Source organism: Amblyomma maculatum, chromosome 2, assembly GCF_055883805.1.
Source record: "Amblyomma maculatum isolate TAMU_Amacu chromosome 2, ASM5588380v1, whole genome shotgun sequence".
Lineage (NCBI taxonomy): Eukaryota > Metazoa > Arthropoda > Arachnida > Ixodida > Ixodidae > Amblyomma > Amblyomma maculatum.
The window spans coordinates 207,139,730-207,164,309 of record NC_139345.1 but is presented as its reverse complement, the minus strand read 5'-3'; the positions used below and the strand labels follow the sequence as shown (position 1 = coordinate 207,164,309).

The 24,580-nt window shown below is 44.2% G+C and overlaps 2 protein-coding genes across 2 annotated transcripts; one reads left to right on the top strand and one right to left on the bottom strand.

Moving 5' to 3' along the window:
• The first annotated feature begins 15,523 nt into the window (after positions 1 to 15,523).
• Positions 15,524 to 19,236, top strand: LOC146201129 (uncharacterized). The gene is made up of 2 exons (XM_084595656.1): positions 15,524 to 15,710; positions 17,203 to 19,236. The coding sequence occupies exon 2, from the start codon at positions 18,157 to 18,159 to the stop codon at positions 18,748 to 18,750; it is 594 nt and encodes a 197-aa protein (XP_084451782.1). The 5' UTR covers positions 15,524 to 15,710; positions 17,203 to 18,156; the 3' UTR covers positions 18,751 to 19,236.
• An 863-nt stretch (positions 19,237 to 20,099) lies between these two features.
• Positions 20,100 to 23,571, bottom strand: LOC146201128 (uncharacterized). Its single transcript, XM_084595654.1, has 3 exons — positions 23,216 to 23,571; positions 21,546 to 22,230; positions 20,100 to 20,930 (listed from the first exon to the last, which is right to left on the bottom strand). The coding sequence occupies exons 1-3, from the start codon at positions 23,419 to 23,421 to the stop codon at positions 20,241 to 20,243; spliced, it is 1,581 nt and encodes a 526-aa protein (XP_084451780.1). The 5' UTR covers positions 23,422 to 23,571; the 3' UTR covers positions 20,100 to 20,240.
• Positions 23,572 to 24,580: the final 1,009 nt, after the last annotated feature.

Below are 24,580 nucleotides of genomic sequence, written 5' to 3'. Positions count from 1 at the left end.
CTGATCAGGGTCTTAAAATTCAAGGCCTTGAAATACCTAGAGTAGCAGAATATAAATATTTGGGGGTATGGATAAATGAAGGATTGGCATACATTGGAAAGCATGAGCAATCACTTAAGGCCAAAGGGCGAAGGAATGCCAGGATAATGAAGCATAAGGCATTGTGGGGATACAATAGGTATGAGGTTTTGAGGGGTATTTGGAAAGGAATTATGGTGCCCGGACTTACTTTCGGAAATGCGGTTTTGTGCCTAAAATCAGAGGTACAGTCGACATTAGAAACAAATCAGAGATCCGTTGGACGATTGGCACTAGGTGCCCACGGCAAAACTACAAATGAGGCGGTACAGGGAGATATGGAGTGGGCATCTTTCGAAATACGGGAAGCTCAGAGTAAAATATTATATGAGGAACGCCTGAGGAAATTGGACAGTAACAGACGGGCAGCTAAGGTATTTAAATACCTGTACCTAAAAAGCGTTGACTCACAATGGAGGAAAAGAACTAGGAAACTAACTAGTAAGTATGTTAGTAACAAGAACGGAGAAATAAAGAGCATTAAGCAACAGGTGAAAAACACAGAAGGTAAAAATTGGATAAATTCGATGAAAAAAAAAAAACAGAGTGTGGAATTATACCGAAAGTGGAAAATGCAGATCAGGAAGGAAGATTTCTTTGATAACTCAAGAGGCAGTGCCCTACTTTTTGAAGCTAGATCAGGGTGCCTTAGAACACGCAGCTACAAAAAGAAGTTTAACAATGGAGATGACGCATGTGCTGTATGTGGAAACTCCAGTGAAAGAATTGACCATATTATACTCGAATGCAATGGCATCCATCCGGAAGTTGATGCAGGCGCAATCACTGTTCCTGAAGCTCTGGGGTTTAGAGATAACAGTGGCCGGGTGAATAAACCGGCGGTGGAAACTAGCAAAAAACGGCTGGAAGATTGGTGGCTTAAAAGCAGAGAAGTGACATAATGTTAGTAATGTAGGAGCAAAATTTAATAAATAGAATGATGGTTTAGTTAACAATTCTAAATCAATAATTAAGATATATGGAGAAAAATGAGCATGATAGCTACTGCTACCACCCCGTTTCAAAAGGGACGCTCCTATATTCCATCCATCCATCCATACTGTTGAGAGAACGGAATCACGCGGCGCGGAGGGGGTCGGTGAGCGTGGAACGTTGGCGGTGGCGCTGCAGTGAACCGCACTTAAAGGAGCCCCGAAACGATTTTTAAGCATTGTTTGCCTCTTGGTTACGTAGATTGAGTTATAGTGACACTATTAACGGTGGTTGTTTTGTGTATTATCCAGTATTTAATATTTCAATTTGTTCGTGAAAGCGAGTTCGGACCACTGAGGGTGCGGGCACACAGCGGCCATATTTTGGCAGCGGATATGACGACATTGGGTCCGATTTGATGATTGGACGAACAATAAATTCACGGCTAAATGAACTTATGATTAATGATACGCTCTGTAATGTTCCTGCATTTTCTAACATACTTACAAAACTGACATATTTATTTTAGATTAAAGCACTTCAAATAAAATGTTACAAAAAATAACGCTAGAGGCTCTGTCTATTTTCCCGAATCCAAGAATTTTGCGTCCCTCTAGTAGAAATAGCTGCTCATGTAGCTCCTGTTCGCCCTTTGTTTACCTTTGCACGTGGTTTGCCGTTTGTTTATTCCTCGTGGTTTGTTGTAGGTGGTTCTCCGTATCCTAGTAGGCTGTCCTGCCTAGACAGATCGGTTTTCGCTGGTGAAGTTTGGTTATATTTCGTGCTGTCATGAAGAAATTCTGCGCAGTCCCAGGCTGCTCGAGCAGCGAAGGCGTTGGAGGAGTGTCGTACCACAGAGTTCCTTCCCATAATGAACGAAAAAGAATGTGGTTAGAAGCTCTGGGCATTGAGAAAGAACCGAATCGGCGTGTGTGCTCGGCGCACTTCCAGACGCCTTCGAGTGTTCATCGGTAGCTTATGCATCCGTAGGCTACAAGACACGGCGGCTACGCAGCAAAGTGGTGCCAACGATGCCAGGCTCTCTGCGAAAAACAGTCGAAGACGTAAGTATCGTGACGGACTGAGCAGTGAAAGTTGTGCCAATGACCACGTTTTTGGTCAGCGAGTCTGTCGAAGTTCATACACGATCAAGGATTCAGTGTTTTAACTGCTGTTGTATACTTTCTCAGAGAGTCATCGTTACGAGTAACGACCTTGGCAGCCGCTCACTGTTCTCTCGACTGTCAACAGATCGGGCCGCGTGAGCGCATTAGCACACTTGAGAGCTCGAGCGGTGCTATGAGGAGGAATGGCAACGAAATTTTAAGGTCGAGCGCTCCGTACAACCTCTCATCTCGATTTATATAATATTGCTCAACTGTCGATCGCGTGGCTTGTCTGTGAGTTTGCGCAAGCCTGTCGATTTTTTTTTTTTCAGAGCATGGCTTACCGGAGCTCCGACCGCATTATCGAAAAAAAAGGGGGGGGGGGGGGGGACGGAGTATATCCCTAGCACGCGTGTTCCTCTGTTCCTTGCCACAAGGTCTGTTGACGCAACAAAGCAGATGAAACGCGTTTTTACCCCCCCCCCCTGCTCTTTTTTTGTTCGATAATGCGGTCGGAGCTCCAGCAAGCCATGCTCTGATAAAAAAAAAAAGACAAGCTTGCGCAAACTCTCAGACAAGCCACGCGATCGACAGTTGACCAATATTATACAAATCGAGAGGTTGTACGCAGCGCTCGACCTTAAAATTTCGTGTCTATTCCTCCTCATAGCACCGCTCAAGCTCTTAAGTGTGCTCACGCGATGCACTCACATTATGATCGCATCTGCTACTTTGGCTGCCAGTTGTAGTTCCTTTGCCACACTGGCTGTGGCTGTGGGTAAATGCAAGAGGGGGGGGGGGAGGGTAATAGTTGCAATTTTATTGTAGTGTTTGCAGACTTGGAATATGGCCACATCTTCAAGGCAGTGCTGTCCCTATGGGAAGGATATGGCTGCTCCAGCATGAAAATTTCTAAGGGGCCAGTGGCCAGTGCTGAGGAATCGGCCGTGGTTTAATGGAGCTGCCAGACCATGAGAATGAACAACAATTCAGCGCGGCCACATCACTCAACGATCACGACAAGTGACAAGATAGTGGCTGGTATAGCAATGTGGACAATAAGAGTCTGAAGCAATGAATGGCGTGGATTTCGGTGACACTCCAACGGCGAAAGGCATCATTTTCAAAAGGCAAAGCTTCATCATGTTCCTTATGAGCCCATAGTACTAGTGCTGGGATCAGCACCGACTCGCAGCTGATTCTCAATGCAAGGGCTTGCACATGAATGTTCGTACAGAACAGCAAGTCGCATTCTTCTCATCTCATACTGCCAACATCACAGTGAAAGCCTGGTTTCTGCAAGCCACGTAAGAGGAGATGTGTTATCAAGGTGTTATGACATAATACATGAAGAATGACCTTGCTCACTTACTGCTACAAAGTGTTTATGCACTGTTCTACTGTGTTGTCCTGACATTTGCCATAACAGCATATGCCACAGAAAATTTGACTGCTGGTTCAAAGAGCATGCAGCCATCGAGCTTGCTGAAATGCTTTCCCGTTGCCTTAGATGCAAAATGTCTTAGACAAAGTTTTGTACCAAGAATCATTGCTGCATGTTGTGTGGTTTCATCCATGACTTCAAAACTTGCAAAATGGACTTTATGCGAGCTGTGGTGATCATCCAGCTGGTTTCGATAGCTGCTCCTACTGGCTGCCACTACACCATTGAAAGTTCCTTGTTGCCAGTCCCAAAATCTAACCGTGCCGTGTCGACCGTGTGCATGACCTGTGTGTTGAAGATGGATATTTTTCTGCATCTGCAAAGTGTGTCCATGTTTTTGACCAACTGCATTTGATCCAGTCACCACTGTCCCCTAAGTGCAAACAAGTTCAAACGGCTGTAGCAAAAATGTTCGCGTTATTGAGGGACCAGGCGACGTCTCAGAAATGAAGATCTGTCCTTCCTTCATTTATATTTTGTTCGAAGCCCTGTGTTCATATGTCCAGTGATATTACCTGGAACCTTCACCAACTTCCTACAGCTGTGCTTTTCTTGTAATTAATTATTAGCACTTAGAAAGCAATGCTTGTTGTGCTGTATATGACCCTGTTGAACTTTGCAGAACTCAAAACCAGCGAAATGTGCCAGTTGTAATGCAGTGCAGCTGCGCTGGGACGAACTTGAACTGAAAATATTCTTGAACAAAACCTATGGTCCAGATTGTAGCCCTCTCTGAAACTAGCTTGCTAAAAGGAAGATCTCTGTCTAGATATATGACCGATAAAAACTGCCACGTAAACTGTTTTTCTGATATAAGTCTCACTGCTATACATACTCCAGGAAATTCGGCATGTGTCTTTTGATAACATCACTAATCTTTGGTTGGACGTCATTAAAGTAGCAGCTGTGAGGATACAACTCTGCTCACAAGCTCTTTCTGTTGTTTCTTTGTATGTGCTTCCACAGAAAATTTTAACTATAGCTTTGTAACTGGTGCCCATCTCCTCAGAGAACATGTTGATTTAAATTTCTATCCGTCTCTCAGGGTGACAAGAACACAGATTCCTATTTGTGAAAACTTCTAGACATTGTTGACAGTGATAGAAGCCACGCTTCCTATTATCCTTCAGCCTCTGCTGTATACCTGCCCCTGCATTCATCCAACATCCAAGTGAAGTGGTCACTGGCACATTGCTGCATTTGGAGTGACCATTGCTTGCGTTTAGTGCTGCCTACCATCTATGTGGCTCCAAAAGTGCTATCCGGGTTAGTATACTTGGCTGCAAGGAGTAGGTGTCGAATCTTGCACATCAAGAATATGAACCTCTTTTTCTTTTTTGGTATGCTCTCGACATTGGAAGCTCAACATGGTCTGCTTCATACCTTCATACCTTGCTGCAATACTCCATGCGTCAACATAGTTGCAGGTCAAAGTTTTGCAATGCCAGAACTTTTGCCTCACTATCAGAATATAGGTATTGTTGTGGCTGAGCCTTGGAACAGACACCTAAATGTGTATCCGAAGTGCCATTGGCACAAGAGCCTTTCCAAAATGCATCACTGAAAGTAGCCTGGCCAGTTGGTGCATGTCTCTTTGTGGAGCAGCATGCAGTATTTCTTGCCTGCAAGAAATATATTTATTCAGTTGCTAGCGAGTTCTGTGTTAGTGTCTTCATGACTCTGTTCCGTCACCCTGTGCACTGTTTTGCTAAGGAGAATTTAAAAAATGGTCATTAACATGGCCACAGGGGAAGCATTTGCTTTTCTTGGTTCTTCCCGGTGTTGCAATATGGTGTTGTAGTTTGGCCTCATGGTTCCGGAAAGTGTAAGACCAAAAATGAAGAGTCCTGAAAAAAAGTGTTTCAAAAGTTGTATATCTGTGTTGCCCTTTTCTGTCTTTGCCTGACATACTAATTGATCTTCGGCTTAACAGTACCACATGCTGTAATCCGTGCTGCAAGCTGTGCAAGGCAACCGAAGCGGTGGCCTTGTGGTAGAGCATCCGCCTCGCATTCGGGAGGTACCCTGGTGCCGCCGGTTACCCACCGGTTTTTCAATGGGTACAAGCTTTCCCCCGGCCTGGTGCTCGGCTCTTCTGGGGTGAAATGCTTGGGAAAAAGGGTCACGGCCCAAATAGTTGCGCCGATGTGGCAGTGATCCGTTCCGCCATCGGACAACAATAAGTCCGCCTCGCGCGGCAAAAGCCCATAATGTGGCCCTTTTTTTCTTGAACCAACATTTTTGGTTCATGGCCCCTTTTCCCAAGCATTTCACCCCAGAAGAGCCGAGCACCAGGCCGGGGGAACTCTTGTACCCATTGGAAACCGGTGGGTACACGGCGGGACTGGAGCTGTGCACTGCAAGCTGTGCACTGTAGAAATGAAGCTTGGAAAAACTGAAAACTGGTTTATTTTTTTTACCCCTCACAGTTGGGAAATTTTAACCCCGTGTAGCGTTCCGATGGAAACATCTTCGTAATCATGGTCACCGCACTTGAAGCAAGTGAAAACCTGCTAAGAAAAATGAATGACCTGGCTTGCAAACTTCAGCTACCCCTGCTTGAAAACAGTAACCTGGACGCACTTCATAGGCTACCAGCACGAAAGGGGAAAAAGTCGATCGTTCTTGCTCGGTTTGCATCTGTCCGACTAAAAGAAGAGTGGATGCGGAACCGCTCACGCCTTGAGGATGAAGCATCTGACCTGAAATTTTTGGACAACCTCACCCCTTTCAATAAGCGCCTTCTTTGGTTAGCTAGCGAATGGAAAAGGCAAAGAAAAGAACTATCGCTTTGTATGGCAAAAAAATGGTCACATTTTTGTGCGGAAAACCGAGGGCGTCAGTGCAATCCGCATCCGTGATGAAAGTGACTTTGATAAGATGACATGATTTGCTGCATCGGTAGTGAATTTCTGCTGTGAATGACAGTCGCAATGGAGAGCAGCCGTTATCACGATGCCAACTCCTTTAGATGTATCAAGATTGCAAAAACTAAATCTGAATGCTTTTCTTTTTATCATCTGAATGCATGTAGCTTAAAGAACAAAGAAGAAGAAGTAGGCACTTTTTTGTCGACATTAGATCATGATTTTGACGTGCTTTCTTTCACTGAAACGTGGTACACTGATTTGAACGATGTTGTCTGCTTTCCGGGTTACAGATGTGAAGCACTGTTCAGGAAAAACAAAAAAGGGGGTGGTGTAGCTTTGTACATGAAAAACAGTATTCCTTATGAACTGCTCCCGCAATGCACAGTTTTGAGCCCCGCATACGAGTCACTTTTTATTCAGACAGGTGCATTCATCTTTGGCGTATCCCGCAATGCACAGTTTTGAGCCCCGCATACGAGTCACTTTTTATTCAGACAGGTGCATTCATCTTTGGCGTAATTTATCGGCCACCTTCTTCGTCCCTTCAAGAGCTTTTTTCATTTTTTCGACGCTGTATTAGATGATTTTGCCTTGCAAAGTAAACCTGTGGTAATAATGGGTGACTTCAATATTAACATGCTAGAACAGTCACATTCTGTGAATGAATTCATTGATATAGTATCGGCCAATGGTTTTTATAACATAATCATAAAACCTACCCGCATCACACACTCCAGCGAAACACTTATTGATCTTTGTATAACAAACAGCGATATTCACGGTACAATAGCAGGAGTACTCCTGAGTGACGTCAGTTATCACCTATCAACCTTCTGCTTCATTCAAAGGTCATATAAACAGATCGTCGAACGTGCCGATCGACCACAGAATTTCCGGATTATAAGCAAGCTCAAAATTGACCATTTTCGTCAACTCGTTTCCTCTATAGACTGGAGCGAATTACTATGCGAGGAGGATCCTAATATTTTGTACGACAGATTCTTGGATAAAATAATAAAGTTGTATGAATGTGCTTTCCCAGTTGTAGCAACAGCCAAATGCAGAAAAGGAAGGAAGCCTTGGATTACGTGAGACCTGCTTAGACGAATGAATGCACGAAATAGACTTTTCAGCCAGTTTATAAAATCGAAAGATTTGTCAGTCCTGAAAGAGTATAGAAAAATTAGAAATAAGTTAGGTGCTGATATAAAAAAGTCTAGAATTAACTATTACGCTCAGAAGTTTTCGGATGTTTATTTTGACCCTCAAAAAACCTGACGTACAGTAAAAGATCTTCTACAGAAACCGGAGAAGAACGTACCAACTCAAATGACAATTGGAGGAACTGATCGTAGTGGTAAAGATCTTGCTAATGAGTTTAACAGGCGCTTTTTGGCCCTTGGAGCCTTTCGTGCAACAACGCCCAGAAATACTGGACAATACGTAGAATCTAATGTACAACATAGCCTTTTCCTATATCCCACAACTCCTTCAGAGGTTAATGACATAATACTTGGCCTCAAAAACAGCTGTTCCTGTGGTTTTGATGGCATTAAGGTAAAGCAATTGCTGACTTAATAGTTAATCTACTTTGTCATCTAAGAAATCTAATCTTGACAACAGGTGTTTTCCCCGACAAGATGAAGATAGCAAGAGTGGCTGTTTTGTTTAAAGGCGGTGCTGCAAATATCATCAGTAATTACCGACCTATATCAGTTCTCCCGTTGTTTTCCAAATTAGTAGAGAAAGTGATTAATATTAGAATCACTAACTACCTTAATAAACATGAGTTAATCTCTTCTAGCCAATACGGATTTCAAAAAAAAAATAAATAGACTGAATCTGCTTTGCTTAGTATCAAGGAAAAGCTTATCAAAAACATAGAAAATCATCTGTACACATTAGGTGTTTTTCTAGTTTTTAGTAAAGCATTCGATTCAATTAAACATGATATACTTCTTAACAAACTGCCATTTTATGGAATACGAGGGGTTCCACTTAAACTATTGCAGAATTACCTTTCATGCCGCTCTCAGTATGTTGTTGTCAATGGTTTCACCTCCGAGTCTGAGTTGATTAAATTTGGGGTTCCCCAAGGGTCAATTTTAGGACCTACCTTGTTTCTTCTGTACATTAACGACATTGTATCTCTACCAGAAACTCCTCCTATCATCCTTTACGCCGACGATACAAGTGTATTTTTTTCAGCAGAAAACTTAGACTCCTTAATTCCACATGTAAATTTATGGCTTGAGAATTTATCTGATTGGCTTATTGCAAATGAGCTAGCATTAAATGTTGACAAAACAAAGTACATTGTGTTTACTCCAGTTAACAAAGCCGTTCATATTAGTAATGAAGTGATATTTCAGTCGCGACCACTAGAACGGGTTTCAGAAATCAAATTTTTAGGCGTTCAGTTTCAGGAAAACCTGAGCTGGTCTTGTCATGTTCGCTTCATTAAACGCAGTGTTGCACAATGCATTGGTATGCTCAATCGGTTCCGTTTACTGTTGCCTCGTTATCTCCGGCATCAGCTCTATTTCAGCACTGTTCACTCGCGGCTACATTACTGCCTGCTTGTATGGGGCAGCACTTCGAGGACAAATATGGAAAGCCTCTATTTATTACAGAAGAAAGGTGTCCGCTTTATTGAAAATCTATCACGACGTGACTCGACATCATTACATTTTAGGCCAAATCGAATTCTGGACATTGAATCATTATTTAAGCTGCGATTGTCAGAGGTTGCCTTTTCAGATTTTAAAAGAAATCCAGGACTATTCATATTCAAATATACAAAACATGAGCCACATTACGAATTTAGGAAAACCATTTTTATCAAGAACAACTGCCGGACGAATTATGGTAGACAATTATTCAGTTGGCAAATTCCTAACCTCCTGAACCTCTATCCTGACCTGATTGATATCATGAAAACCTGTTCCTCTCTGCCTGCCTTCCGGAAACAGGCAAAGATTTTCTTCTTTAGTCATTTTATTCAGTGAATGCCACGTGAAGAAGTTTAAACCAGCTGGTGTGTGTAAGCAATGCAATGTTCGCATATTATACACTGTTTGGAAGATGAAGTTCTTCTAGAATGTCTTTCTTTTCGCTCTGTCAAATTAACGTATCTGTTTGTATTATTTTTTTGAAACAAAGGTGTTTTTTTTTTGTCAAACAAACATATCTGTGGGCATTGTTTGTTTTGTAACAAAGGTGTTTTTTTTCCTATGTATATATTGCAACATGAAATCGTTTTCTGTGTTCTTGCTATGCTCCAAACTTGCTGTGTTCTTGCTGTGTTCCAAACTCTGTCTGCATGAATGCAGGGTGTCTAGGGCCCAGTCAGGTGACCACGCGTGTCACCTTTAGCCCTTTTCACCCAGACAGTTTTGTCTAAATCAAAATAAACTCAAACTCAAACAAGAGATCACTCTTTGTTCTCCAGTTCAGTCTTTCCCCCAAATCCATCTTGCAAACTGGTGGTAGGCCACATAATATTTTCTAGAAGGAAAAGAAGAGAGACATCTGTGAAAGAGCAATCTCAGGATTTACAAAGCTCCAGTCCACATTGGTTTGACTCAAATGTCTAGCATACTGCAAAAAGAGTACCACCACAAGTCACCTCCATACCTTGAGACAAAATACCCTATGTAGAGTGTTTATTTTTTGTTTTTTTTTAATGTTTTCTCTTCTCAGGGAATAAAAAAATATAAACGAAAAGGTTGTACATTCTAAGTTCTGCTATAGATTAGTCATTACATTACCAATAGTGCTTTCTACACATATGCAATGATAATAAATGAGTAAGCTGCACTAGTGAATCCACTGAAATACTGTGCTTTTACAGCATGCACACATGTTGGAAAGGTTCAAATGTCCTTAATGTGGAAACCTAGTCTGCCAGTTTCTGGTGCACTGCCCCCTTCTCACTTTTGAAGGGCATGCGGTACGCTTTTAGAAGGCCTCATTCCAAAGAAGAAAACGAAATGCGCTACGTGCACAACGCGCGAGCCACCATTAGGGCTTTTTTCGGGGGATTCAACTTCGGAAATACCTTGTTGTGGATATCCATTTCAGGCTCCTAGCTGGCCCCTCTCAGTGAAGTCGCCGTATGCGATTTGCAACACCTCCGTTTCCAGCAGAGTACAAATATATATATATATATATATATATATATATATATATATATATATATATATATATATATATTCGCCTTGGCATATACAGATATGCAGTCCCGGTTCCTGGCTGCACATGGCACAACATCTCGGCAGCACAGAGGCTCCGTACACCTGGACGCAGCAACAGTTTCAATTAGTCATCAGTGTGGTGCTTTCTCCGCTCGCGTGACTTACGGGGTTAAAATTGAACGTAATGTTACCACAGTGGCTCTATCACCACGCTTTTAATCGCGATATGGACAAGGCACCCTTACAAAAATGAGTTTTGAAACTCTATTGTTGGACTATTGACCGCCTTTTGAATTTACTGAATTTCGATAGACATTCAACCCCAGCTGAATGCAATCTTTACAGGGCCAACAGAATTTTCATTGTGTTCTACCCAATAGACTTTTTGTGCAATTTTTTCTATGTGCTTTTTGTTGTCAGTTTTCAACGTTCACGAACAATTAGCGTGTACTGTTCATGCTGACCCATGTTTTTAAGTAGTTTTAGGCACAAATGATAAGAGCATGATGTGACAATTTCGTTATGAATTTTTGGTCTCACTTGTAATCAACTATTGGCCACATTCTGCAAAGGGAAATATAAGACCAGCATGCAGTTGCGTGCTCGTTCATGTTATATAAAAGTACACTTAGCTCAAGCTTCGAAACACAGTGAAAATATGCCCTAAAAACTTCATGATGGCAAAGCCTCCACTAATAATGCAAATACATCGTTGAATGTCAATCAGAATCCGTAATGGATCAGCTTCTGTATGTCGCAGAAGGTAACTTTAGTGGTAGGACATATTTTATATTTATCATAAAACAAGTTCAGTGAGTCATCATACTAACAAACAGGATCCTAGATTGAACTTACCATGTAGGGCAGGACAGAGCTTTTTTAAACCAGTTCCAAAGTTCACTATATATATGCTTCAGGGTCTGACATTCTGCCCAAGCATAGGTATTTTTGCCCGTAGCTTTTTGCCGCAAAATGAGGTGCAGTCTGTATTGGAATCCTCCACCGCTGTATGTCTTTGAAGAATTTTACTGTTATTTTTTTCTTTTCCTTCCTTTCTTAGTGGACACCATGCTAAAATGAAGTCACTTTAAACATTGAGGGGTTCTAATAATCACGGATTGATCCCACGCATACTATAGAGTTAACACGCATAGCAAAACCATTCGCGTATGAAATAAAAAGAAAAACAGAAACAGGATTGCACGCGTCTTCTATCGGCGACTCTTCTTTTCAAAGAAGCATTCGGCCGCCGCCTTACTCCTGTCCGTACCCACTTCTCCCGTGCCCCGCGAACGGCGCCAGCATGTCCGGAGGGGTCTCTCCCTGTCGGCTGGGGGAAAAAAAGGGGGGGGGGGAGGGGTGCTCCCCGCTCTCTGCCTTCTCCGTGGTTTGTCTTCACGGAGATGACCTTGGCTTCAACATAGCCGGAGCCGCGCAGCGGGGGCGGCGTCTTCCCCTTTTCACCGAAGCTGTTCTGCGCCCCGTTTTCTTTGCACGCAGACGCGGGTACGCTGAGTGCGGCGACGTGCCAGTTCAGTTGGCGTTTTCCCGCCACCGTTGTCGCATCTTGCACTGTGAACGAATCACCGTATGTAGGTTTTTCGCTGGTGATTATCACGAAGATCGTTTTGTTCAAATTGGAGCGCGAACGTACGAATTTAAGTCTTCCGAGGACTCCGCTCCTGGGCGGCAGCTTCTGCGCAAGGAGGACGTGTTTAAGAAGTTCAACAGTCGCAGGCGTTTTGGATTCTAGGCGAAAAGCCGGCGCGGGCGGAGGGAGCGCCTGCACTTTGGTGAGTGTTTTACTTTTTCCTATTCGTGTTTGTGCCAGTCTTGTACAGTGTGTGCTACAAGGTGAAGACCGCATGTAAATATTTCTAGCAGACAAACCAGCCTCGTCGGAAAAAAAAGGAGGGGGAGAGAGAGAGAGAGAACGAGGCTTGTCTCTACGCGGACGCTGGGGCCGATGGAACGCCAGCTGGAATGGCGACATTTTCTTTCCTTTTTTTTAGCCGGTGACCGTTTTTTGACAGATTGTTCGGCGCAGTGCTGTACTCTTTCGATACGCTACTCGCGCTGAGACGGACACATTATCGAGATCATAATATGCCTCTGTCACACATTGTAGATTATTGAATCTGTGCAGCTCCGCCATTTTTGCAGTGTTTGTTTTTGTTTCCACTCATTTTAGTGTCTATAGTTGGTAATTTTGCTTCACGTTTTCTGGGTAGTAATGCTTGTGACCTGCGCTTTGCTATTTATATTCACAATGGGATCTTTGACGGCAGCATATATTGTTTATCGGGGAGAAATGAACGATGTGGTAGTGCTGCCGAGCTGTGGAGGCTGCGGTCGATGCCGTCTAAGCAGTGAAAGACAGTGACAACTCATTTTAGACAAGAAATTTCTTGAGCTATGACGTGGAGCAGCGCACAAATGCCTTTGCTCTATTTTTAGGCTAGTATATACCGCAACTTAATTATGATTTATATTGTTTATTTCAGCATCACATGCGAGGAGTTCCCGGACGTATCAGCGTTTTACGCAAAGAACAGCCTGGCGTCATACCTTGCACATGAATTGAAATAAAGCAAATAAACAACCCAGCTCATGTTATGGGTTCACCAAAGATGCACATTTTTTCTTTCTCGTTAACGCGCATTTTTTATTCTGTGTTCCCTTTCCGCTGCGGATTAACAGAAAATGCTGCGTGATCAACGGTTAGCCAGGAGCAGGAACGAGGTGGTTTACATTAATGCAAAAGTAGCACAGCACATATCCTTGCTGCGGTCAGTCAACACATTCTATGTTCTGCTCGACCAATCAACAATTTAGTCAGTTTAGTGTAGGTTAATGAGTGAGTAAGTATAATGGGGCTTAAAAGATAAAGATCTGTTTTGTTCTTTGATGCCTCACTATGCTTATCATTAACCAGCACTGATCAGACAGGATTGTTGATTGGTCGGGCAGAACATAGAATGTGGTGACTTATCGCAGCTAGGAGATGTACTGTACTACTTTTGCATTAATGAAAATCACCTCCTGGCAAACCGATGGTCGTGTACTATTTTCTATTGTTCAGGAGTGGAAAGGTAGCAGAAAATCAAAAAGCGTCACTTGCAGAGTTTCTGAAGCATTTGAGCCTGAAATCAACAGAATTTCAGTTGCGCGAATTCCAAAAGCGCTCTTAAGAAACACATGGGCCACTATTTCATAAGCGCTCAACAAGAGGTCAACACTGCTTCATCCAAGATGTTGCCGATTATCGACAGACTTTCAACAGCGTGTATTGACACAACGCTTTCGAATTTCTATAGAAACCCTACATGCATTTTTGTAAGGGCACATTTCGTCAATAACACGTATGTTGTTTTTCGAAGTTCGCGAGGCAGCGTTGCTGGGCGATCGTCGTCAACACCGCGCGGTGGACGCGACGACGCTGGTCGGCTGCTGTTCGTCCCCTTTCGGCGTATCCCCGCACGGAATAACGCGCAAATCGTCGCTCCGTCGCGATATCTCTCGTTAGAGTTCCTTTTAGTCTGGCAAGTCCATTTACGGTGACTTCTTATGCACTCCTAAGGTGCTAGCAGTGCTGATATCGGATGGTGAAACGTCGCTGACCATCCACCTGTTTATCACCATGGGAGCGACGCTGCTACTTACGCCCATGTGTTCCTTGTAACCATAGAAACGACGCTGCCATCCTTGACAGGAACGAGTTAAAGCAAACAGGCAACCATGCTGTGATAACTTCCGCGACGTCATCGGTTTGCCTCTTTTGATTGGTCGCACCCAATGACGTCAATGGGAGAGCGAAATGGGAATGGGAAGCCCTGCAAAATTTGAGTTGAGGGCAGTTTTTTGTTTGCTTCTATTTTTAAATTTCTTCATTGAATAACTCCCGTTCCTGTGCACCGATTCTTGCAATTCTTTTTGAGATAGTATCTCTGTGACATAAAGAATTGACCTGAAGCATAACCGACATCACATTACGAAGCGCTTCGCGGCTCCTTTAAGGTGGCGGTCCCACTCCAGCGGTGAAGAGACGACATTGTTGGTGATATTCATACGTCTGCTGTGCATCACTCGTTTAGTTTATAAATGTGGTTTTAATATCTTTGTAAAGCTTATTTTCTCTGCTTTTGAATGGTGCATTTGGTTTATAAATAGCTGAAGAAATGTTTGAGTTGTAAAACGGCTTTTCAGCTCTACTTGTTTCAGGAAATGCAAAATTGTGCAAAACATTTTGCACCTCGAGAAAAAACCGTTCGAGATGTTTAGAGAGTAGATGTTAATGAATAAAGTTAAGCATTTTTATTAGGGTGTATCGCTTAGTTTATTAGCCACGCGCCTTTTAAACGTGTATAAAACAGGTAATTGTATATAGAATAACTTTCAAGATACGCATTCTGCTGAGCAGATTTTTTGCACAGTTGGACGTCTTGCAGGGTTTGCTTTTTCCTGAAAATATCAGCTGTCTGCTTCATTTAGCGTAAAAGTTATTTGTGATCAAAGTTAGCGTTTTTTGTAAAACGGCTAAAAGAAAATGCTAAACTTCAAGTAACAAGCTTTTAGCAGTGCTGAGGTGTCGCGTGGAAAAACTTTAAACTTCGCTGTCAGAGGATAAGCATCGGTTTTGCTCTACGACTCTCGAGGAATGTGCACGGGCAGGGTGATTTTAGCTAATGTTTTCGTGGTTCGCTTGAAGCGCGCGAGCTCTTTATGAAATTTTTTAAGCACGATTGAAATGCTCCATGGCTTGTTTTTCTCTGTTAAAGTTTCGGGCTTTCCTTCCTTTATTCAAATGGTAACAATAGGAGATATGCAAAATAGGTAGCGCCATCTAGTTATAGCAAAAGTAACCATGTCAGCCATGTTTGTTGGGTCAAGGAACGTAGCCGACGGCAGCCGCCAGCCAGCAGTCGCCGTCGACGCAGTGTATCTTGGTACAGCGTGCTGCTTGTTCGGAGCATATTTGTGTTCTACACGATTTTTAATTCTCTTTGCTCGCTGGACGATGCCGTCGCACTGCTGCGTTCCGCTATGTAAACAGCGAGGAATCATCGATAGCGACGGAAAAAAGGTACGTGCTGCTCGATGTTGCGGTTGTTGCTCCGTGATGAAATGGCCGCGTCTGAAGAGCTACCGCAATTGTTCTTGGCGCATGAGCCAAGGTGTGTAAACTAAGCTAGTTTTATGCTAGCCGGTGTTTGTAGCGAAACTCAATGACTGCGCCGTTTGATAACCTCCTCGGCGCTTAGTTATCGCGCAGGATGCAGAGTGCGTCCATCTCGCGTTTCCCACGGTGCCGCGATAGTTCTCAGGCTTGATGCAGCAAGCAACTTAGCAGGGCTTAGCTGTATAAACGGCTGATTTGTGCCGCATGCAGAACCAAACGCTAGCGATTATTTCTGCACCCGGTCGCGTCGAAGATTGTTGGCGGCTCCGATGCGCGATGTGGCCGCGAATGAACTTCATACGTCCAGAAATCTTCCGTGGCGAAAGCTGGTAACACGCATAAATAAAAGCTTACGTTCATTTGTGTATGTTCTCCACAAGTGCGCACATTATCGAAAATAATCGTGCAACGAACCTTGCCTAAGCGACGTGAACATGCAGGCTTGTCTAGAGCGTTCCGTTCGAGTGCTCCGCTGGTTAGCTGTAGAAGAAGCGCCTCTGGCTGTAGAAACAGCTGCAAGAGCCGCACACGGAACCAAACGCTAGGGCTCGATTATTTCTGCACCCGGTCGCGTTGAAGATTGTGGGTTGCTTCGAACTGCTGTGTGCCCGCGATCGCGCTTAAATACGTCCAGCATTACTTCGTGGCGAAAGCTGGTAACACACGCAAATAAGCTTACATTCATTTGTGTACGTTCTGCACAGGTGCAGACATCATTGTAAAATCGTGCAACGAATATTGCCTAAGCGGCGTGAGCAGGCTTGTCTATAGCGTTCGAGCGGTCCACTGAGGAGCAAAGGCTACTAGTTTTGAAGCTCGGGTTCTGCTCTAGCGAGGCTGTATAAGACAGGCAAGAAAGGCGGAAACACAGTGCCTTTAGCACTGCAGCTATGCTATGATTTCACTTTGCTGGTAACTGCAGGGCTTTAGACAAGTCTGCTCATGACTTTATATTAATGACGAGTTGATATCACTCAGGCCGCAGTCACCTGAGACTTGGGTAAAAAATTGCGCAAAAAAACACAAAGGACAAAGAAGAACACATAAGACGTGTGACAAGCGCTATAGCGCTTGTCACACGTCTTATGTGTTCTTCTTTGTCCTTTGTGTTTTTTTGCGCAATTTTTTACCCAATGGATCACCAACTAGCCCGGCAATACGCTCTTCTCACCTGAGACTCTATGCCACTGACCGGGAGTGCGTGTCCGATGTTAGCATCAATACACAGTTGTTCACAGGTGCTCCCTGACTTTTTCAAAGTAAGCAAGTTTCATGTGGTGACTGGAATCAAAGCAGCTCCTAACAAGTTATTTGTTATTCATTGTAGCTAAAGGAACTTTAGGTCATCATGTTACCTCAAGATTTTAAGTAACAGTTGTTCGTGTTTTTTTTATAGGTGTCTTTTCACCGTTTCCCCAAGGATATCGCGCTTCGCAAGAAGTGGATCATCGCGATCAAGAGAGATGAAGGCCCGAATTTTAAAGTGTCTGAGTATACGAAAGTATGCTCGAAACACTTTCGAGTGTGTGACTACATTCCTGGAGTGGCTAGTGGTCACAACATCCTCAGAGACACAGCAGTACCTTCTGTGTTTAACTTTGCCAAACAGCGCAAGCAGCGGAAGCCCCCGAAGCAGCGTGCAGCACTGCCAGCCAGGCAAGCCGCCAAGCTGCAGGATCAACTGCTGCCGGTGCAAGATTTAACGCCAAATGCACCACAGCAGGCTCCACCTGATTCTAGCGACGGCAACATGGATGTGCAGACTGGAGATATGTCTGAGCATGCTGGTGCAGATCATGCGCACCATGAAAAAGTTGAACATCTGGTCGCTGTGATTGACAGACAAGACAAGGATATCAGAAAACTTCGTGATGAATGCAGCCATCTGAGAGAGCAGCTGCAATCAGCAAGGGCTGAAATTCAAGAGCTGCGATCAGAAAAAGATAGCGTGACTCAGTAGCTCAATGTAGAAAAAGAAAGAACATCTCCTTTTTGTATCGACCGGTTCAAGCAATCAGATGAAGCTCTTCAGTTCTATACCGGGCTGCCGAGCTATGAGCACTTCACATCCCTCCTTGTATTCCTGGAGGCTGGCGATGGTGGCTGCAATGTGTTGCGTGCCGAGGGATCCTCTGCAGCAAGGGGCCGCAAGAGAAAGCTCAGCACTGAGAACCAGCTTTTCTTGGTTTTGGTTAGGTTGCGCCTGGGATTGTTTGAGACTGACCTTGCACATAGGTTTGGCATTACGCAGTCAACAGTGTCTAGGATATGCACATCATGGCTGAATTTCCTTTATGGTAAATTGGGCACTTTGCCATTGTGGGCATCTAGGAAAGTGGTCGATGACTACATGCCAGTTGTATTTGTTGGGGATTATGCATCAACAAGGGTAATCTTGGATGCTACTGAGATCCGTTGTGAGGTGCCATCATCTCTCTCACTTCAGTCAAGCACCTACTCCTCATACAAGTCCTCAAACACATTTAAAGGGCTGATAGGCGTTTCTCCTAATGGACTTGTAACATTTGTTTCTGAGCTTTTCACAGGGTCCACTTCAGACAGGGAGTGTGTCGTAAGGAGTGGGTTTCTAGAGCTGGACTTTGAAGAGAATGATGGTGTGATGGCAGACAAGGGATTCGTTATTGAGGATCTCTTGGAAAGCAAGGGTGTGAAGCTAAACATACCCCCATTTCTAAGAGGTGGAACATTCTCAAAAGGCCAGGTGCAAGAAACTAAAGAGATTGCTTCACTCAGGATACATGTGGAGCGGAGAATACAGCGGATCAAAGGGTACCATATTTTTGACCGACCGATTCCACTTACTCTGGCACCAGTTATTAATCAGATTTGGACAGTAGCAGCTATCCTCACGAATTTCCAAACTGCTCTAATTCAGCGTCAAAGCAATACAGATGTTTTGTGGGCGTTTGATGACTCCACATGAGGTTATATGATGCACCGCTGCATATCCAGCAGTGTCAGCTACTTGGTGTTTGTTGTGTTTGCAGCCACATGCACAGAATGACCAACTCGTGCAAAGTTCCATTCCTGCACCGTGTCATTCAGAGGATGATGAATTCTTTACATAGTTGATTGGATGACAAAACCATTAAATGTTGCATGAGTGCCATGCTTGATGGAGCATTTATTATGAAACTAGAGGCAGTGCTCCACCCTGTCTTTTGTATTGCTTTATTTCTTTTTTGCGAGCTTTGTACAACCAGTTCACTCTATGCAGCTTGTGTTGTTGTATGCTCGACTGTCCTGTTCATTAATGTCGATAACAAAATAGAATATGAAGAACGAAATATCAGGATTAACATGCAACTGCACCCATTATCATGAAAGTTTGTGCACTTCGTCTAGATTAGCTATTGTGTTCCACTGGACTGCATATCAGAAATTGTGATTAACATTGCATTTAACTGCATAGAGGTCAGGTATGGAAGGTAATAGGTCATGCTGGAACGCTACTTATATTTTCATGTTTTGTATGTAATGGTGAGAAGATTCATTTCTGTTAATGTGCGTTGCTATAGTTTTTTGCTCTTTATTGTGTTCATATTTCTGGCGTTGCAAAGACTAGTGATATGGGCTTTTTTTCTCATAATTTTTTCATTGTGATATTGTGGTCTGTACTGTGGATTTTCACTGCACGTTTTGTATTCTCATATTCAGAGCATTTGAATACGGAGGCAAAACAACTCTAAGTATTATGTATATTCACATTTGAGATCAGGCAGGATTTCGTAAACGCTACTGTACAATGAATTATACCCACACTATCAATCAGGTGATAGAAAATTGCTTGTAATATAATCAATCTTTATACATAGATTACAAAAAAGCACTTGACACCGTTGAAACCTTGGCAGGCATTGTGAAATCGTGGTTTAGAGGAGCCATATGTGAAATTATCGGAAGATATTTATATTTCCACGTCTTACGAGACATTCGTATTGTGCTGTCGCAGCCTCCCATTCACACACTTGCCAGTCTGACCCACATAGGCCTTACCGCAAGAGAGTGGAATCTTGTAAACCACTCCTTCAGCACAGGCCACCAACTTGTTTTGGTGCCTGACACAACATGATTATTGTTTTTATCGGATCAGAAAAGGAGGGTTAGGTGCTTTAGCTTTTGGTTGTACTTTCGTTCCCAGTTTTTTGTCTCATCCTCATTCATGTAGGTGAAGATGAAAATGCAGCAAGTTTGCCCTTGTGTTTTGTGCTGTCTTTTTGTATTCTGTTAGCGCACCGCTACTTTAAAGTGTAACATTAAGGGACTGCTGTCTCTTAATGTTAGCGTGCAGAATGGTTCAGAAAAAGACAGGAAGCGTGCCGAATGGTTCAGAAAACAAACGCGAAGAAAGAGGCCTTTGCCCTGTGTGGCTACAGTCCGGCTGATAACTTCTGTTTAGCCTGCATGCGAAAATTAAAGGCTCCTCCTACTTACAACATATTGCAGCATATGACTGAAAAAGAAGCTATCCAGCTTTGCCTTCATGCGTGTCCACTCTGCTTCATGAAAGCAAATGCGCTCTATGACAATCCACTTTTCCGAACAGACAACAAAGTCCCCCCACTTGCATTCTGTCAGAGCCATTTGGCCAAGTACTTGGGCGTAGTATTCATGGTCTCTTTTTAGACTTGGTACATCATTTTCAGTAAATGTCATGCAGAACTCTGCCGACCTAGCTTGCTCTGGCTCGCTGTCCTTTAAAGAGTATGGACACTTGACCTCAAGGACCCCGTATGTTTGTTCTTCTGGGTCATACACAAGCCTGTCGGGGCTAGCGCCTAGCCATGGGCATTCTGGGTGTACTACCAAGCCGCAGTGCTGCAGTGTAACATGATGTCCTAGGTTCCACATGGTGACACAATACCGGTCTGAGGCCGCACTTTCATTCCTTTGTCCATACTGAATAGCACGTACACGGGACAAGTCCTTCGGTTCAATAAGATTCCGCAGGCCCTTGTCCGTCCACTGGTCCCTTTTGAGTACTCTCCCAAAGCACGACGCAGTTAACCTGTTCAACCGGCCCTCCTTCCAGCATTCACTTCGTGCTTGTTGCCTTGAATTGAGCTCTAATCGCCTGGCATCCTCAGGGGATACTTGCATTTCCTGCAATAAACAAATAGAACAAAGCATAAAGCGACAAGTTCCAGCAGCTGGCTGTTGAGAGCCACATTTTAGTGTGAAAACTACACGCGGGCAAACTCAACCAAGAATGTTATGGTTTTCATCTGCCAAGCTCGGGGAAAAAAAAAAACTTGTCAAAGCAGAACATTTCGATCCCAGGAATTTCTCATGGGAAACAATTATTCAACGTCGTAGCTATCACTACGGCTGATCAGCCCGCATGTTAAACTGAAACACACTCACTCTGTGCATTCTACATTGTCTCCATCAACTTCCATCGATGGGCAAACAGCTTTCGCACGTCCTACTCTATCTTTAAATAATTAAAATCATACCATATTTTGTTACCCCATCAACTTGAAATAAGTTCCATGATATATGTCCTTAGTGTTCTCACTGTGGCTGAGTACACTGTCTTCATGCAGGATTAAACCGTGCTGTTTCTACAGCGTTGCATCTCTACAAGTAGACTATACAGCTATTAAAGAGTGCAGTGCTGTGAATGCTTGCAGTATATAAGCCTGCCATATTACAGGGTTACAGTTAACAATACGGCACTAGGGGGAAGTGAGGTGAGGTACTTTAAGCTCCACTCACCCTCAATATACTCCATTCATCTGCACTGAATCTGTCGACAAATGTATGCGGCACAGCTTGGTCGAACAGGAATAATTCTGGGACTAATAGGAATACTCCACTTCCATCTGGAATATTTTTCCATGTCTTGAAGCCTGCAGGCAGCTTTTTTTGCTGGTAGGACAGTGCTGAGCCAGGAGGTGCCATCCCTAGTTTGGTATCCTTAAAAGGTCCCTTTGCGGTGCACAGGGCAGCTGCAAATTCATCATTTCCAAGTCGACGGAGACTTTCACCCAACTTGTGAAAACTGTCCAGTTGCTGCTGCTCCTCTAACTTCTTAGCTCGTGCATCATACACTTTTGCAGGTGTTGGTAGAAGGGTGCCATCTTCACGAGGGCTCCTCCAATCGACGTCGAGCACACTCATTGGCCTGATGTTATGTTGTCGAGGGCGCCTCCATTGCTGAGGGAGCTCCGTGCATGACAGCTCTGGTGGTGCTTCTTTAAATCCTTTTTTTTTTAACAAAATCATGAGCCGCAGGGCAGCAAGAATATGGCTGCACGATCCGCTTGTCCCAGCAGCACATTCACATGTTGTGTCAGTGACTGTAGAACTGTTCAACTGAAATGCCAGATGAACCTTGTAAGGCCGGCCTGTTTTTTTCTGGCTTCTAAAGCATGTCGCTCTCGCGTAGACGATGCCAAGTCTGTAAAAAAAAAATATTGAGCCGCAGGGCAGCAAGAATATGGCTGCACGATCCGCTTGTCCCAGCAGCACATTCACATGTTGTGTCAGTGACTGTAGAACTGTTCAACTGAAATGCCAGATGAACCTTGTAAGGCCGGCCTGTTTTTTTCTGGCTTCTAAAGCATGTCGCTCTCGCGTAGACGATGCCAAGTCTGTAAAAAAAAAATATTTTAAGTACACAGAATGACTTGCCTCTTATGTCCACTGGACAACAACTTAAAATCCCTCTGTAACCTTTGTGTAATGAACATTTTATCAGTAAATAAGATATCAGTTAATAAACATGAACTGCATGATAACCCTGCTTCGTGCTATGTCCTTCATACGATTCGTGCAAATTATTGTCCCTCCTACTACAGCTCAGCCACAGTCCTACTCTTGTATGTGTCCGCTATAAGTATGCAGGTGACGTAAAAAAAGTCCGTGCAAGCCACGGCGAAGCAACGCATTGCTTTTACATCTGCGGCACAAGGCATGCGTTAATGAATGGGAAGAATGCCAACGAGAAGCTGGTTTATCGCCATACACATTGCAGAGCAGACACAAAGATAGTACGAACGCTCATCCGAGGAAAGAATAATGGGTGAAGTCTGGCGTACAAAGTATTGTTTCCCGTGCTTTTTACACTCGCGCATAATACTGACTGCAGCATGTCAGCTGAGCCGCGGCCACGACGCGATGTCCCACCAAGTTTGGTGTGTAGCTGCGAGCACGACGCGCAGCTTGCTTCAGGAACTATGGAATACATTGTTTGCCTTTTTTTTTTTTTGCCGTTCTTGCCGCTTAAACTCAGACTAAACTGGCGTACGTCTATCTCGAAACGCGGAGCACACGGTCGTACGGGGGTGTCACTAGGGCGTCAGAAGTAGCCCACATTCGCGCAAATGGCTTCTGGCTAGGAGCAATGCTGGCTAAAAATTGTAGCTCATATCATGCATACATACCTTGAGTCGCAAATGTTAGTCGACACCGATGAAGGCAATGTATAGGCTTCGACGGCAAAGATGTACGACTTGTTTTGCTGCCGACTCGACGGACCTGCCGACGCACATAAGCCTGCTAACGTGCCCTCAGACAAATGTGGAAGGGCTTCTAAGTCGTTTTTCCACATCGCATGGTCAGAATTTGGGAAACGCCGTTGTTCTGCCATGTCAACGTCGCACGCTACTCAGGGACTGTCCGGCTGCAAGGTGATACGTGCGGCAATGCAATATGCTCCGTACCAGCCGGCGCTTGACCTAACAAAGATGGCGGCCCGACTTTTGCACCCAGTGTTGGCCGACGTCGAAGTAATTTTGCATATCCCCTATTCTCAACTACAAAGGTACAAAAAGCAAACAATAGTGGAATAGCAGAGCCACGTGCGATTTTATTTATTTATTTATTCATACTGTTAACCCTTACTGAGGGTCATGACAGGGAGGGAATCAACAATACATATAAAATCAATAACACATCTAAAATTTCACATCTAAATAAATGTAGTAGGTAGAGCCATCTATGAAATGTAAGTGCACTAAGAATGTCGCAGTTCAGAAAAATTACGAGGGTGGCGCTACAAACACCCTGAAGCGAGGGGTATTTACGAGAGGGTATTATGTTTCTACAATGTTTGCACAATGCCCTTTCCTTTCCATCCAGTGAGGGACGTAAACACTGGAGGGTCGGGTCGAGTGGTCGAGTCGAACTCTGGTGCAAGGATGGTTTGACTCGGCCCGACCCCGCTACTGAAAGCATGTAAACGCGGTCGACTTGAGTGCGGGCATAGGGAGTGAAACGTTTTGGGACTGATTTGTCACGGAGGGGGACATCCAAACAATGGCTGGGGTATTCTTTGGGTCTCCGCCTCCGTGACGAATCGAGTCTCGCGACTTCCGCGAATGGACCTTTTTCCAATAGGACACCCTTCTTGGGGGCGTCAGGCAAAGTACTATTGACGGGATGTGTTGCCAAGAATTTGTGCAATCTTAGTCCAAACGGTGGTTGAGTGTAGGGCTGCTCTTGTCTAGCCTGTGTGCAGACGCGTGAGTCGTCAGTGAACATACCCCCCCCTCCCTCCCCCACAATAACAACAGAAAGCTGGCGAACCTGGCCGTGTCTTCTCTGTTGAGGCAAGCTGCAGGAGGCGAGAAGGGGGGTAGGGGGGGGGGGGGCAAGTTGCGGGAGGGCTAGATGACGCTCGTGGTTTCCTGGAAAAGGACATGCAGCGAAGTCCTCTCCCTATTTTCCCATGGCATCCCAGCGAAAATGGCATCCGAGGAGGCTGCGCGCATGCGCAGTAGCGCTACTTGCAAAAGATCCATTGCCAG

Bases quoted from the DNA above. Each gene is read 5' to 3' on its own strand.
- LOC146201129 (XM_084595656.1), top strand. From the start codon at position 18,157: ATGCCAGTTGTATTTGTTGGGGATTATGCATCAACAAGGGTAATCTTG.
- LOC146201128 (XM_084595654.1), bottom strand. From the start codon at position 23,421: ATGGCAGAACAACGGCGTTTCCCAAATTCTGACCATGCGATGTGGAAA. The intron at 22,231-23,215 runs GTATGTATGCAT...TTTTTTTTACAG, and splicing joins ACTAACATTTGCGACTCAAG to ACTTGGCATCGTCTACGCGA. The intron at 20,931-21,545 runs GTGAGTGGAGCT...TGTTTATTGCAG, and splicing joins ATGAATGGAGTATATTGAGG to GAAATGCAAGTATCCCCTGA.